This window comes from Oncorhynchus masou, chromosome 7 (genome assembly GCF_036934945.1).
Source record: "Oncorhynchus masou masou isolate Uvic2021 chromosome 7, UVic_Omas_1.1, whole genome shotgun sequence".
Taxonomy (NCBI): domain Eukaryota; kingdom Metazoa; phylum Chordata; class Actinopteri; order Salmoniformes; family Salmonidae; genus Oncorhynchus; species Oncorhynchus masou.
In genome coordinates this window covers 14,997,604-15,014,741 of record NC_088218.1, presented here as the reverse complement: position 1 = coordinate 15,014,741, position 17,138 = coordinate 14,997,604, and the positions used below count along the sequence as shown (strand labels likewise).

The window sequence follows — 17,138 nt, the reverse complement described above, 5'->3', positions numbered from 1 at the left end:
GAGGGCCTAGTGTCTGCAGGTTTAGTTTTTTTCCTTCTAATTAAGCCAGACAAGGTGAGGGTAGTTCCTTACTAATTAGTGACCTTATTTTCATCAATCAGGTACATTAGAGAAAATAACCCGCAGACACTCAGTCACTCTGTGGAATGAGTTTGACAAGGGATGTACATGGTTTCAGAAGCAGGATTGGATTTGTCTTAAGCATATCACACAACTGACCATATTGATTCATTCTTGACGATGTATTCAGACCTACAGGGGTGTTTACCGAGTTAGCCGAGGGGCTAGGAGTCCATTTGGAGGACAGATGTGAAACAAAAGGCCACCCAGGTCTAGAGTTGTAGTAAACTGTTGTTCTGAGCCATCAGGCCCAACCAACAGATCCCAGAGATGATATGTCTAATACAGGAAACACCATTGAGGATCAAACAAGGCCTTAAACGATCTGTGTCCAGACAAATACACACACACACACATCACCAGAAGGGGCATGGAGGATACAGCACCAACATCTAGGTCAATTTTTTTAAAGCGAGGGGAAGATGGAGGGAGAGAAAGAGGGGAGAAGGGAGTGAGAGAGACATTTAGGGAGTAAAGGAGAGTGAGGGATTAAGAAAAACAGGAGTGAAAAAGAGAGGGGAAGAAGAGAGAGAACGTGATCGAGAAGGTGAGGAAAATAACTCACTGGAGGCTGACAGTTCTAAACATAACGCTCATCTGCATTTGTAATTGAAGGAGAGAGAGGACACAGAAGCTATTCCCTGAAGAACGACAAGAGATGGAGGGAAGGAAGGAGGGATACAACAAACCAGCTTCAGTCGTGGTACTGTTATAAAACATTTATTCTGGCAGAAATATTTGAAGTTTTTCAGAGGCCTGGAAGCAGAGGCGAATCATAAAAAACCCTGATTGATCGTTACCCAGAAAAACATCGGCACAGAATAAGATATTCATGTCAGATAAAAATCCATATTGGGCTTTACAATCATTTACAAAAAGACTTAGAAATCAATTTCAAATTACAAAAAATAAAATGACAGTAAGGATCTTTAAAAAGAACTTGCAGTGTTTTGTGTTGGTTGTTGTCCTATCGGTCTGTGGTTCTAGACTTTAGGGAGGTTCTTCGAATAGATCTCGGATCAGCTTCCCCAAGTCCAAACCTGAACTAAATACTTACAAGGTTGCACACAGAACAGACCTTGGGTCAGTGCTTAGGGACACCTTTCACCCACACAGTGGGACAGCTCGAGGCCTGATACCAATACTATAAAATGCATCTTTCCTTCAAGTACATGTCTGATCTCATACATATGTATGGCAGCTGATAGCCAGGGTTCCACTACACATCTTTCACCAATCCAGTCATGTCAGATAAGGAAGGATACAATTTCTAAGTATTTTAACAGGGCCCTAGTGTATTGATTGGCACACAGCAGCTCTTCTCTCGTCGGGGGCACTAGTGAGTTAAACCAGGTCAGATCCCAGAGCCAAAGCCCCAGTTGGTACCTGGCCAGAACCTAGATACAGCTGGTGCCTCTCACAAGATGTGCATTCACACAGGGTTACATTGGCAGTGTGTATACAGGACAGTGTGTGTGTGTGTGTGTGTGTGTGGGTTGTATGTGTGTGTGTAGGGTTGTATGTGTGTGTGGTTGTATGTGTGTGTGATTTTATTTGTAGATGTTGGGGTACATGGAACTGGATAAGAGGAGTGTGTGTTTAACTGTTGGTGTGAATGTCAGTATGTTGAGTGTTGACAGCATATGGAGTGTGTGTGTACAGACAGGGCAGCATTTCAGTAGTGGTAGTTGACATCAGGTACAGGACCATTCTAAAAGGGCCTTCTGGGTCTAGGTTGGGGTAATTAGTAGAGGGTAGGGCTGGTCTTTGTCGCTGGGCAGAATACTGCTGGGCCAACCACTAACCCCATGAACACACAACAGCCCTGAGAGCCCCAGCCCCATACAAACACAGCATAGTCCTTTCTATGGACACACAGCTATTGTACTGTACCTGAGACCGGGGAAGAAGACTCCCTAAGGGACTGGGCCCTACTAAACTGGGAGGTTACATGGAGGTTGCTTTCAGGAATGGGTTTATTGACAGTTCTATCTCAAATCCTTCTCCATTGCATTCCAGAGGTGTATCTCCATGCTCTGGCTTCCTCGTCCCGTCTTCTTCGCTTCATCTGCACTGATGTGAATGAAACGGGTAGGCTTCAAACATTATATTGCTTAGATCCATCCTGTGTTTATTGATCAGTGCAGATGAAGGAGAGGAGACGAGGAAGCCACGTTGGAACTTCTTCAGCTAGAGCCAGGCATTGGCTGGGAGAGTGTGTGGAGGACTGCAGGTTCCACGCATTAATCCAGTATGCTACCTATATAAACAATGTGTCCCTCTGACTGTCAGTCCATATCATACCACTCCTCTCAGTCACCACCACTAGTCCACTCTCTTATTGGCCAGCTTGCTCCTCAACTTGCCCCATATAAACCCTAGGTCCAACATAACATCAATGTCCTTCACAGTGGGGGTAGCATCAGTGTCAGTGTAAGGGGTTACAGCAGGTGAGCTCTGGGTCCTTAAGTGTCTTTCACTCGCTCCAGAGGAGAGCCTCTGAGGTCTTCAACGTGCACCAAGGAACCTGGCTAGTTGCTGTGGAGTCACTGAAATGACATCACACCAGGAACAGGGCAGGTCAAAACGGGTAAAGTGGCTCTTTCCCAGCCTCAGGTGTGGCAAACAGCACAAATATGGTACACACACATCTCCATTTAAAAGCAGTCTCATTTCAAAAACTAGTGATGAGGACAAACGTAGACAAAGTCCACTAAGGTAGGAATACTCCAGGGCTGTTTTGTGCAATACCTAACATCAATACGTTCACATAGGCAGACTAGATATCCTGCACTCTTCTTTAGCAGTTGATTCAGTTCAGTGTTTTTTCCCCCTCTACAGCTCCACAGTAAATGTCCTATTGTCTCTCCTCCTCCTCCTCCTCTCCCGTTGGTGCGCTTAAAAGCTCCACGGAGCGCACCCAAAGGGCTGTGATTGGTCAATTGTCTGCCGTTGCCGTGGTCATGTGCCGGCGCGGTAACGTGCGCGTGCTGGTAGTTCATCAGCTGGAGAAGCGGTGGTCGCTCCAGCGGGCCTGTGCTAGTCAATCCATCTCCAGGTCCATGAGTTTGTTGCGTGAGCGGGGGGTGTGTGTGGTGTTGCGGCAGCAGCAGTGGGCACAGATGAAACCCAGGAGGAGAGAGAAGAGCCCCACGGACACAGAGGCTACAGAACCATACAGCAGAGGCAGCTTCAGAGAGTCCCACACTGGAGGGAGACAGACAGACAGAAAGTGTTAGTTACTGTACACACACACACACACAACGCCCCCCCCATCCTTACTCACTGGGGAATCGTACAGTGAGGAACACCCTGGTAGAGGTGAGTTCTGCCCCGTGTGTCCAGGCCCCTGTGGAGGCAGACAGGTACCAGGGCGTGGCCTGGCAGTGGTACTCCCCGCTGTCGCTGTCCTGGGTGGCGTGGATGTTCAGGGCGTAGGTGTGTGTGTCTGTGCGCTCCAGGGACACGTCACTGCTGGCGTTGCGCGCCTCCTTCTTGACCAGACCGAAGCGGTCCACGCTGGCCAGTAGGGTGCCTTTGTTCCCCCCTCTCAGCCGCGTGAGGTACCAACGCACCTCGTAGGACAGGTCATCTGAGGGAGGAAGAGGAGAGAATTCTATTAAAACCACTTCATTGGGTTATTTAATATAGCTAACATCAGCAGATTGAAACTGTGGATGTAGGGACAGGAAGAGGGGAGACTGGCCAGAGCGACAGGGGGAAGAGACTGGCCAGGGAAGAGACTGGCCAGAGCGACAGGGGGGAAAGAGACTGGCCAGAGCGACAGGGGGGAAAGAGACTGGCCAGAGCGACAGGGGGGAAAGAGACTGGCCAGAGCGACTGGCCAGAGGGGGGAAAGAGACTGGCCAGAGCGACAGGGGGGAAGAGACTGGCCAGAGCGACAGGGGGAAGAGACTGGCCAGAGCGACAGGGGGGAAGAGACTGGCCAGAGCGACAGGGGGAAGAGACTGGCCAGAGCGACAGGGGGGAAGAGACTGGCCAGAGCGACAGGGGGAAGAGACTGGCCAGAGCGACAGGGGGGGAAGAGACTGGCCAGAGCGACAGGGGGGAAGAGACTGGCCAGAGCGACAGGGGGGGAGACTGGCCAAGCGACAGACTGGCCAGAGCGACAGGGGGGGAAGAGACTGGCCAGAGCGACAGGGGGAAGAGACTGGCCAGAGCGACAGGGGGGAAGAGACTGGCCAGAGCGACAGGGGGGAAGAGACTGGCCAGAGCGACAGGGGGAAGAGACTGGCCAGGCGGGGGGGAAGAGACTGGCCAGAGCGACAGGGGGAAGAGACTGGCCAGAGCGACAGGGGGGAAGAGACTGGCCAGAGCGACAGGGGGAAGAGACTGGCCAGAGCGACAGGGGGGAAGAGACTGGCCAGAGCGACAGGGGGGAAGAGACTGGCCAGAGCGACAGGGGGGGGAAGAGACTGGCCAGAGCGACAGGGGGGGGAAGAGACTGGCCAGAGCGACAGGGGGGGAAGAGACTGGCCAGAGCGACAGGGGGGAGAGACTGGCCAGAGCGACAGGGAGAGACATGGAGGGGAGACTGGCTAGAGAGAGAAGAGAGGGGGAGGGGACTGGATGGAGACAGAAGTGGAAGGGGGAGGAGAAAATGGGAAGGATTTCTATAAAATACTGGTTGGTTGAGGCCAAAGGTTTTGTCAGTCTATCGCTGAACCTACAGTTAGTTTCGGGTGTTGCCACCGTCTCAATGTTGATCTGTGATGGGAATTCATGGCTCTGAAAAACTCTACATGTAGACATGCTATCACTGAGAGAACATAGAACACAGTACACATCTTCCATATGGATACATCTGTTTCTCTATCCATGTATTCATATATCTGTGCTATGGGCTCTTAGCAAAGGTCTAGATGAGCAGCTTTAACCAGTCATTAATGTGTCTAAAAGGCACTATCATTACTGTCCCACCCACACACAGATTACACATCAATACTGTGCGCGTCTCTACAGCCACCTTTAGATAACATCTCACAGAAAGAGGAACAAGAGGAAGAAAAAAATAACAAGAAAAGGAGAGGGAGCAATGAGAGAGGGAGAGAGCAATGAGAGAGGGAGGGAGCAATGAGAGAGGGAGGGAGCAATGAGAGAGGGAGGGAGCAATGAGAGAGGGAGGGAGCAATGAGAGAGGGAGAGAGCAATGAGAGAGGGAGAGAGCAATGAGAGAGGGAGAGGCAATGAGCAATGAGAGAGGGAGGGAGCAATGAGAGAGGGAGAGAGAGCAATGAGAGAGGGAGGGCAATGAGAGAGGGAGGGAGCAATGAGAGAGGGAGGGAGCAATGAGAGAGGGAGGGAGCAATGAGAGAGGGAGGGAGCAATGAGAGAGGGAGGGAGCAATGAGAGAGGGAGGGAGCAATGAGAGAGGGAGGGAGCAATGAGAGAGGGAGGGAGCAATGAGAGAGAGAGGGAGCAATGAGAGAGAGAGGGAGCAATGAGAGAGGGGGAGCAATGAGAGAGGGAGCAATGAGAGAGAGAGGGAGCAATGAGAGAGGGAGAGAGCAATGAGAGCCAGAGACGAGCAATGAGAGCCAGTGACCCAGAATGTGGTATGACTTCTTCAGTCAGATTTGATATCCTGTCCAGCAGCCTCTAATTACTGGACATCTTAACCACCAATACAGAGTTCTCTCCACTGGAGAGTTGGATGTAAAAAAATAAATAATTAGGTACTATGGGGTGAATCCTAACTTTAAGTAACATTTTCACCTCATATTCAATTGACAATGTGTGACTACCTGAAGATTCGTCCATTAAAAATGCTAATACAAGGCCTACTTTGTGAAAAACAAAGATGCTGATGGTAATGATGATGATGAATAAGATGGGGAAAGGCAGGAAAGGACACAACTATATTTATAGAGATGGAACGGAGGGCACCGCGACCCCTCGTTTCCACAACCTCGGTGTCCGGATTCAAGAGGTGACTGGATGTGACACGAGCCTAAACGTAGAGGACCGCTGGACTAACGGACCAATCAGGCCGATTCCTGCAGAACTAATTGAGGACTGGTCAGTGGACATTAGTCTTAAAGGGATAGTTTGGTAGCTGGGCTGTTGTCAGTCTTAACCCTTTTCACTCCTAGAATTTGGACTAGATGGATAGGGCCAAATTAAAAACTTAACAGAACAAATATGAAAAATAAAAGTTTTGAGAATGACAAATATTAATTTCCACAAGGGTTTGTTGCTTCAGTGTCTTCAGATATTTTTGTCAGATGTTACTGTGGAATACTGAAGTATAATTACAAGCATTTTATAAGTGTCAAAGGCTTTTATTGACAATTACATGAAGTTGATGCAAAGAGCCAATATTTGCAGTGTTGGCCCTTCTCTTCCAAGACCTCTACAATCCACCCTGGCATGCTGTCAATTAACTTCTGGGCCACATCCTGACTGATGGCAGCCCATTATTGCATAATCAAGGCGTGGAGTTTGTGGGTTTTTGTTTGTCCACCTGCCTCTTGAGGATTGACCACAAGTTCGGGATTTCTGGCCATGGACCTAAATTATCAATGTTTTGTTCCCTGAGCCACTTAGTTTTGCCTTATGGCACGGTGCTCCATCATGCTGGAAAAGACATTGTTCGTCACCAAACTGTTCCTGGGTGGTTGGGAGAAGTTGCTCTCGGAGGATGCGTTGGTACCATTCCTTATTCATGGCTGTGTTCTTAGGCAAAATTGTGAGTGAGCCCACTCCCTTGGCTGAGAAGCAACCCCACACATGAATGGTCTCATGATGCTTTACTGTTGGCATGACACAGGACTGATGGTAGCGCTCACCTTGTCTTCTCCGGACAAGCTTTTTTCCAGATGCCCCAAACAATCGAAAAGAGGATTCAGAAAAAATGACTTTACCCCAGTCCTCAGCAGTCCAATCCCTGTACCTTTTGCATAATATCAGTCTGTCCCTGATGTTTTTCCTGGAGAGAAGTGGATCTTTGCTGCCCTTCTTGACACCCGGCCATCCTCCAAAAGTCTTCGTTTCACTGTACGTGCAGATGCACTCACACCTGCCTGCTGCCATTCCTGAGCAAGCTCTGTACTGGTGGTGCCCCGATCCCGCAGCTGAATCAACTTTCGGAGACGGTCCTGGCGCTTGCTGGACTTTTTTGGGGGCCCTGAATCCTTCTTCACAGTAATTGAACCGCTCTCCTTGAAGTTCTTGATGATCCTATAAAATGGTTGATTTAGGTGCAATCTTACCGGCAGCAATATCCTTGCCTGTGAAGCCCTTTTTGTGCAAAGCAATGATAACGGAATGTGTTTGACAGAGGAAGAACAATTATTCCAAGCACCACCCTCCTTTTGAAGCTTCCAGTCTGTTATTCGAACTCAATCAGCATGACAGACTGATCTCCAGCCATGTCCTCGTCAACACTCACACCTGTCTTAACGAGAGAATCACTGACATGATGTCAGCTGGTCCTTTTGTGGCAGGGATGAAATGCAGTGGAAATGTTTTTCAGTTCATTTGCATGGCAAAGCGGGACTTTGCAATTAATTGAAATTCATCTGATCACTCGTCATAACATTCTGGGGTATATGTAAATTGCCATCATACAAACTGAGGCAGCAGACTTTGTGAAAATGAATGTGTCATTCTCAAAACTTTTGGCCACGACTGTACACTTCATTTTCATGTGCATTTTACAGTACTTTTTGCAGCATTTCTCATAACGAAAATCTAAAAATACTCTGGATACATTCAGTAACATAGAAACTGGTTGCTTAAATGGGAAGAGGTCCATGATAAGGCGTTGCTCTGCCTTCTTGACATCTCAGTCGAGGGAAAGTGTCAGTAACATGCATGTCAATCAAAAAACGGCCCATTATAAATCTCAACGTGGTTCAGGTGTGCATCGTTTGAAAGCCCGTTCTATTGTCAACATTACTAGTTATAAAATACAGTCCTACATTAAATACATTTTAAAATGTGACGTACACATTATGATATCAAACCGGTATTATAATCCTCAACGTCTCATCTTTCAGAACACACGGACTCCTCTAGATTTACAGCATTCCCCTCGCTCAGACTACAAACTAAATTACTAAAGTAGCCAAAATCATCCGCGACGAGTTACAGGTGCTGAGACTAGTAAAAGTAGTAGTGGTAGTACGTTTCTAGGTAACAATGTAAACAATGCCACTTTATATGAACGGGACCATGTGTATGTTGTCTCATATCATGGGCAGGAGAGGCTCTAACAATGGGAACTCTAAACCACCCGTTGTATAAACCTGTTTAGAACGTCTGCCAGTTGAAACTCATACAACGCTGTAAAGCAGACAGCTTGAGCTCTGACGTCATATACAACATGTTACTGTACAGCCCCTGCATTCCAATTGAGGTGCTCATTAATGACCAAATCTGCCATTTTCAACCAGTATATGGGATGACAGGGGCTGTGAGTGTAAAGGGTTAATAGTTTGGTAGCCAGGCCTTTTATATTGAATAGTAAGCAGAGTGTTTCTATGAAGCCACTTAGTTCCCATCTGAAAGGATCTCCTAAGTTATAAAGCCTCATAAAGCCACCGTTTTCCTCCTTTGACATTGAATACAATTATAACAAAGGACAGGAAGAGAGAACATGAAGATATTGAAACAACAACACATCCCTGGAGTTGTATGAACACCCATTACACTATCCAAATAGAATATATCTAAAGAGGAATTAAAAGGTGACCCACCACACCTTGGAGAAACAAAAAGAAGAGTAACCTGCCAAGACCCCCTCTTCCAGGCCCTGCAGATAACATTCTCTCACGCACATGCACACATGCCTGCGAGCACACACACATCGTCACATTGCCTCAGATTGGTCCCAGCTGTTTCAGTGGACTGTAATTCCTTGAATATACTGCTCTTTGAACCGCACGCGTAGCAACAATAACCAAGACGGCAAAACAATTACATTATCATCACCAGTGTTCCCATTAACAAGCTTGATCCCCACCACAACACAACAGTATGCTGTAAGATTCCTTCCACTGGCCCTTTTATCCCCCCCCCACCTCCCCTCCACCATCCTCCCCTCCACCATCCTCCCCTCCATCTCATCAACACCAGGAACCGCTAAGGAGAAATAAAAGTAGATTGTCTTCACATTGAAATGAACTAAATACATTTGATTGGTTCATTCCATGTATTGATCCCCAGAGGTGGGGAGTTCCTTAGTTTTTCCAGCAGCAGCAGAAGGTAAAGACCAATAGTGGTAGATACTACAGGCATCCAGAACACAGAACTCAACAGGGACACTGCCACTGATGTCTGATAGAACAAAGTCTATTACACGTGGGCCATAAAGCGCTGCTACAACACAGCACACAGGAATACTAAACACTGCATGGACCTCGTAGAATCACAATGAGCAGAACGGCCATTCCAATTACGAGCAACGGGCCATGACCGACGGGCGGCGGCCATTTTGGGTGTCTCATTTGGAATTGACGCTAACAAGTCATGACGTCGCGTAAATTCTATTGCGTCGTCAATATTTGGGTGGAATGTGGAAAATGTAGTATTTCTTAGAGTTATGGGCTGATCTAAAGAGACATATCGTGCAGTAGGGTGCCATTTCACACACAACTCATGTCTGTTCTGTTGTGTTATCCCTTCTATTTCTATGCTCAGGCCGTCCTCCCCTTTATTAGCAGAAGGACTTAATGGACTGAGTGAGTCTTTTTCCCCGCACCAGGGAGTTAGACCGTTCTCTTCACCAGTCCTTTAGGAGGTCTCTCCAGTCTCCTCTTCTCCCTGTGAGGGGGAAATGGGCCATGGAATAGAACTATTAATTACTGGCTGGAGAGGAGAGGAGAACAGGGTTGGCAGGCTAGTTTGATTCTGTGGGGCAGGCTAGGAGAGGAGACTAGACACTCAGTGAACTACTCTAGACGTAAAGGATGGTTCAATCCTAGTCAGACGTTTACATGCTTCTTTAGTGGGTTTACATTTTTTTTTTTAATATTTAACTAGGCAAGTCAGTTAAGAACAAATTCTTATTTACAATGACGGCCTACCCCGGCCAACGCTGGGGCAATTGTGCGCTTCTCAAGTGTACTACCAATCACGGCCGGATGTGATGCGGTACTGAGCAGAGTCCATATTCCACTCCATTCAAAGAAAATTATAACCAATGAACAATTTTATGTTCCATCTTTCTCTTGATCTTAATTTAACCTCCTGTTGTCCTTTTTATGTTATGTCCTCTCATGGCAGCAACTGGCACAAGCAGGGACAAAGTCTTCAGTGTCTCCCCTAAGGAAACAGACTCCGTACTCTGGGTACAGATTCACGACAGCATCTGAGAAAAACAGCTGTTGCTTGTCAGCTTCAACTGATGCCAAACAAACAAACCCATAACTCTGCTCTTTGATGACAACATCCGTGTCCCAACCACTCACACACTTCTATACATTTCCTGGGCATTCTATACATTTGCTGTGCATTCCTTACGTTGTGAACATCTGACGTCTCCCATTAGTCTTGGTCAGCGGGCATCAGCACGCCAGGCCAACAGCTAGCTAGCTTTCTCAACAGCATCAGTTCACAAGTGCAACATTCCCACCAACAGACGTGCAGTCTGTCGGTCTCACACAATCGCCACACCGGCTGCGTCCTAATGATCTAATATATATGTATTTCCTTGACGTCCACTAATCTGAAAGGACATGATGATAGACCAATATATATATATTTTTTAATCCATCTGTCCATTTATATCAGCTAGGAAAGGAAACAAGGAAAGGTGGCTGTTTGTCATCTTGCGGTCTCTCTGTGACGGTCTTGTGGGTAGGTCCATTCCAGTCCTGCATAGGAATGTGATTCTCCTGCTCAGGCTTGTTCCTGCATTGTACATGTTGTATATAGAGTATCACTGTGGATTACTCAACACTTACACCAAACCATCAGTCCTGTCAGGTACTATCCAGTCCCTCTCCTTTCTATAGAGCAGTGGTTCCCAAACGTTTTATAGCACCGCACCCCCCTCTCGCACCAGGGTCACCTGTAAGCCCCTCTCGCACCAGGGTCAGCACACTTTTTTGCCATCATTGGAAGCCTGCCACACACACTATATGATACATTTATTAAACATAAGACTGAGTGTGAGTATATGTCACAACCCGGCTCATGGGATGTGACAAAGAGCTCTTTTAGAACCAGGGCACAAATAAAAATAATCAAATCATTTTGCTCATTTTTTTACAATGTAGAAAATAGTAAAAATAAAGAAAAATCCTTGAACAAGTAGAGGTTCTGAAACTTTTGACCAGTAGTAAGTGTGTGTGTGTATGTAAAAACCATTGAACTATATATATATATATATATATATACACACACAGTGCCTTGCAAAAGTATTCGGCCCCCTTGAACTTTGCGACCTTTTGCCACATTTCAGGCTTCAAACATAAAGATATAAAACTGTATTTTTTGTGAAGAATCAACAACAAGTGGGACACAATCATGAAGTGGAACGACATTTATTGGATATTTCAAACTTTTTTAACAAATCAAAAACTGAAAAATTGGGCATGCAAAATTATTCAGCCCCCTTAAGTTAATACTTTGTAGCGCCACCTTTTGCTGCGATTACAGCTGTAAGTCGCTTGGGGTATGTCTCTATCAGTTTTGCACTTCGAGAGACTGAACTTTTTTCCCATTCCTCCTTGCAAAACAGCTCGAGCTCAGTGAGGTTGGATGGAGAGCATTTGTGAACAGCAGTTTTCAGTTCTTTCCACAGATTCTCGATTGGATTCAGGTCTGGACTTTGACTTGGCCATTCTAACACCTGGATATGTTTATTTTTGAACCATTCCATTGTAGATTTTGCTTTATGTTTTGGATCATTGTCTTGTTGGAAGACAAATCTCTGTCCCAGTCTCAGGTCTTTTGCAGACTCCATCAGGTTCTTACAGAATGGTCCTGTATTTGGCTCCATCCATCTTCCCATCAATTTTAACCATCTTCCCTGTCCCTGCTGAAGAAAAGCAGGCCCAAACCATGATGCTGCCACCACCATGTTTGACAGTGGGGATGGTGTGTTCAGTGTGATGAGCTGTGTTGCTTTTACGCCAAACACAACGTTTTGCATTGTTGCCAAAAAGTTCAATTTTGGTTTCATCTGACCAGAGCACCTTCTTCCACATGTTTGGTGTGTCTCCCAGGTGGCTTGTGGCAATCTTTAAACGACACTTTTTATGGATATCTTTAAGAAATGGCTTTCTTGCCACTCTTCCATAAAGGCCAGATTTGTGCAATATACGACTGATTGTTGTCCTATGGACAGAGTCTCCCACCTCAGCTGTAGATCTCTGCAGTTCATCCAGAGTGATCATGGGCCTCTTGGCTGCATCTCTGATCAGTCTTCTCCTTGTATGAGCTGAAAGTTTAGAGGGACGGCCAGGTCTTGGCAGATTTGCAGTGGTCTGATACTCCTTCCATTTCAATATTATCGCTTGCACAGTGCTCCTTGGGATGTTTAAAGCTTGGGAAATCTTTTTGTATCCAAATCCGGCTTTAAACTTCTTCACAACAGTATCTCGGACCTGCCTGGTGTGTTCCTTGTTCTTCATGATGCTCTCTGCGCTTTTAACGGACCTCTGAGACTATCACAGTGCAGGTGCATTTATACGGAGACTTGATTACACACAGGTGGATTGTATTTATCATCATTACTCATTTAGGTCAACATTGGATAATTCAGAGATCCTCACTGAACTTCTGGAGAGAGTTTGCTGCACTGAAAGTAAAGGGGCTGAATAATTTTGCACGCCCAATTTTTCAGTTTGATTTGTTAAAAAGGTTTGAAATATCCAATAAATGTCGTTCCACTTCATGATTGTGTCCCACTTGTTGTTGATTCTTCACAAAAAAATACAGTTTGATATCTTTATGTTTGAAGCCTGAAATGTGGCAAAAGGTCGCAAAGTTTAAGGGGGCCGAATACTTTCACAAGGGTCTGTCTGTCTGTCTGTCTGTCTGTATGGTTTTTCTTTATTTGTACTATTCTGATCAATTTGATGTTATTTTAAACAGACCAAAAAAAATTGCTTTTCTTTCAAAAACAAGGACATTTGTTTGTGACCCCAAACTTTTGAACGGTAGTGTAGATATTTGTTTTAAATGTGAATCACGCTTTTAATATACATACACCCAACGACATTTGGGAATTTTGTTTGGAAATACCTGCTATATAGGGTATCACTGTGGATTACTCAACATTTACACCAAACCATCAGTCACGCCAGCTACTATCCAGTTCCTCTCTTAGACATCTGTTCCCCAAGTCTCTCTGCCATTTAGTTTCATGTGGTATTGTTGACAGTTTTACAGCACCTCACATATCCAACATCAACAGCATTAATATGGGGATTAAATATACCCCACCTCTGTAAGAGAAGAAGGAATAAATAGTGTGTGTGTGTGTGTGTGTGTGTGTGTGTGTGTGTGTGTGTGTGTACGCACGCTAAGACAATAATGGTTGGGTAACACCATCCGGTGCATGACTAAACGACAGCACACAACCACACACACACACCTACCCACGTGAGTTTAGGACACCGCAGACGTCAGGGTTGGGCAATACCGTATCAGTCGGCACATGACGAAACTAAACAAACCACTGCCACACCTGAAGGAAACGAGATGTATCTGTTTTAGTATCAGTAGGATCAGTTGGAACAATTTGGCTTGAATAGTGCGTCACAATACCGATTGTGAGGCATCATGACCAAGTTAATACGAAGGTAAGTCTGGCTCACAGATGAGACATGGAATTCTTAAAGCTACAGGTCAGAGTCTGCAGGCTTTTACTCCAGCCTAGCTCTAATTAATTAACACCTGATTCAACTAAACCAGAGGTCTTGATAATCAGCTGATTGGTTGAATTGGTTATGTCAGTGCTGGGATGGAACAAAAGCCTAGGCTACACCTGAAAGCTCTCACCACTGTCTGAGAAAATTCTGCCGTCGATTGAGAAGACAAAATGCCATTCTAACCAAAAAAAGCCATGAGCTAATTAACAGACTAACAGTGTAGTTCAGTAATACCATTCCCCTGCAGCCTTCTAGCTGTCTCCCTGTAGGTAACTAACATACTAACAGTGTAGTTCAGTAATACCATTCCCCTGCAGCCTTCCAGCTGTCTCCCTGCAGGTAACTAACTAACATACTAACAGTGTAGTTCAGTAATACCATTCCCCTGCAGCCTTCCAGCTGTCTCCCTGTAGGTAACTAACGAACAGACTAACAGTGTAGTTCAGTAATACCATTCCCCTGCAGCCTTCCAGCTGTCTCCCTGCAGGTAACTAACATACTAACAGTGTAGTTCAGTAATACCATTCCCCTGCAGCCTTCCAGCTGTCTCCCTGTAGGTAACTAACATACTAACAGTGTAGTTCAGTAATACCATTCCCCTGCAGCCTTCCAGCTGTCTCCCTGCAGGTAACTAACTAACAGACTAACAGTGTAGTTCAGTAATCCCATTCCCCTGCAGCCTTCCAGCTGTCTCCCTGTAGGTAACTAACTAACAGACTAACAGTGTAGTTCAGTAATCCCATTCCCCTGCAGCCTTCCAGCTGTCTCCCTGTAGGTAACTAACTAACTAACAGTGTATTTCAGTAATTCCCCTGCACCATTCCCCTGTAGGTAACAACAGCTAACTGTCCAGCTTCCCCTGTTCTCCTCCCTGCAGGTAACTAACAGACTAACAGTGTAGTTCAGTAATACCATTCCCCTGCAGCCTTCCAGCTGTCTCCCTGTAGGTAACTAACATACTAACAGTGTAGTTCAGTAATACCATTCCCCTGCAGCCTTCCAGCTGTCTCCCTGTAGGTAACTAACATACTAACAGTGTAGTTCAGTAATACCATTCCCCTGCAGCCTTCCAGCTGTCTCCTGTAGGTAACTAACATACTAACAGTGTAGTTCAGTAATCCCATTCCCCTGCAGCCTTCCAGCTGTCTCCCTGTAGGTAACTAACTAACAGACTAACAGTGTAGTTCAGTAATCCCATTCCCCTGCAGCCTTCCAGCTGTCTCCCTGTAGGTAACTAACTAACAGACTAACAGTGTAGTTCAGTAATACCATTCCCCTGCAGCCTTCTAGCTGTCTCCCTGTAGGTAACTGACTAACAGTGTAGTTCAGTAATACCATTCCCCTGCAGCCTTCCAGCTGTCTCCCTGTAAGTAACTAACATACTAACAGTGTAGTTCAGTAATACCATTCCCCTGCAGCCTTCCAGCTGTCTCCCTGTAGGTAACTAACATACTAATACCCATTCCCCTGCAGCCTTCCAGCTGTCTCCCTGTAGTTCAACATACTAACAGTGTAGTTCCCATTCCCCTGCAGCCTTCCAGCTGTCTCCCTGTCTAACCTAACAGTGTAGTTCAGTAATGTCTCCCTGCACCATTCCCCTGCAGCCTTCCAGCTGTCTCCCTGCAGACTAACAGTGTAGTAGGTAACTAACATACTAACAGTGTAACATACTAACAGTGTAGTTCAGTAATCCCATTCCCCTGCAGCCTTCCAGCTGTCTCCCTGTAGGTAACTAACTAACAGACTAACAGTGTAGTTCAGTAATACCATTCCCCTGCAGCCTTCCAGCTGTCTCCCTGTAGGTAACTAACTAACAGACTAACAGTGTAGTTCAGTAATACCATTCCCCTGCAGCCTTCCAGCTGTCTCCCTGTAGGTAACTAACATACTAACAGTGTAGTTCAGTAATCCCATTCCCCTGCAGCCTTCCAGCTGTCTCCCTGTAGGTAACTAACATACTAACAGTGTAGTTCAGTAATACCATTCCCCTGCAGCCTTCCAGCTGTCTCCCTGTAGGTAACTAACATACTAACAGTGTAGTTCAGTAATCCCATTCCCCTGCAGCCTTCCAGCTGTCTCCCTGTAGGTAACTAACATACTAACAGTGTAGTTCAGTAATACCATTCCCCTGCAGCCTTCCAGCTGTCTCCCTGTAGGTAACTAACATACTAACAGTGTAGTTCAGTAATAACATACCATTCCCATTCTGCAGCCTTCCAGCTGTCTCCCTGTAGGTAACTAACATACTAACAGTGTAGTTCAGTAATACCATTCCCCTGCAGCCTTCCAGCTGTCTCCCTGTAGGTAACTAACATACTAACAGTGTAGTTCAGTAATACCATTCCCCTGCAGCCTTCCAGCTGTCTCCCTGTAGGTAACTAACATACTAACAGTGTAGTTCAGTAATACCATTCCCCTGCAGCCTTCCAGCTGTCTCCCTGTAGGTAACTAACATACTAACAGTGTAGTTCAGTAATACCATTCCCCTGCAGCCTTCCAGCTGTCTCCCTGTAGGTAACTAACATACTAACAGTGTAGTTCAGTAATACCATTCCCCTGCAGCCTTCCAGCTGTCTCCCTGTAGGTAACTAACATACTAACAGTGTAGTTCAGTAATACCATTCCCCTGCAGCCTTCCAGCTGTCTCCCTGTAGGTAACTAACATACTAACAGTGTAGTTCAGTAATACCATTCCCCTGCAGCCTTCCAGCTGTCTCCCTGTAGGTAACTAACATACTAACAGTGTAGTTCAGTAATACCATTCCCCTGCAGCCTTCCAGCTGTCTCCCTGTAGGTAACTAACTAACAGACTAACAGTGTAGTTCAGTAATACCATTCCCCTGCAGCCTTCTAGCTGTCTCCCTGTAGGTAACTAACATACTAACAGTGTAGTTCAGTAATACCATTCCCCTGCAGCCTTCCAGCTGTCTCCCTGTAGGTAACTAACATACTAACAGTGTAGTTCAGTAATACCATTCCCCTGCAGCCTTCCAGCTGTCTCCCTGTAGGTAACTAACATACTAACAGTGTAGTTCAGTAATACCATTCCCCTGCAGCCTTCCAGCTGTCTCCCTGTAGGTAACTAACTAACAGACTAACAGTGTAGTTCAGTAATACCATTCCCCTGCAGCCTTCTAGCTGTCTCCCTGTAGGTAACTAACATACTAACAGTGT

At 46.0% G+C, this 17,138-nt stretch overlaps 1 protein-coding gene across 1 annotated transcript in view; it reads right to left on the bottom strand.

Moving 5' to 3' along the window:
• Positions 1–824: 824 nt before the first annotated feature.
• The window catches only part of LOC135543352 (prostaglandin F2 receptor negative regulator-like), a 44,832-nt gene continuing 28,518 nt past the window's right edge, over positions 825–17,138 (bottom strand). The window contains exons 10-11 of the mRNA XM_064970544.1: positions 3,407–3,712; positions 825–3,327 (exon numbers count right to left, since the gene is read on the bottom strand). Of these exons, the coding sequence (XP_064826616.1) occupies positions 3,164–3,327; positions 3,407–3,712 (470 nt within the window). The 3' untranslated portion in view covers positions 825–3,163. The remainder of the gene's footprint in view (positions 3,328–3,406; positions 3,713–17,138) is intronic.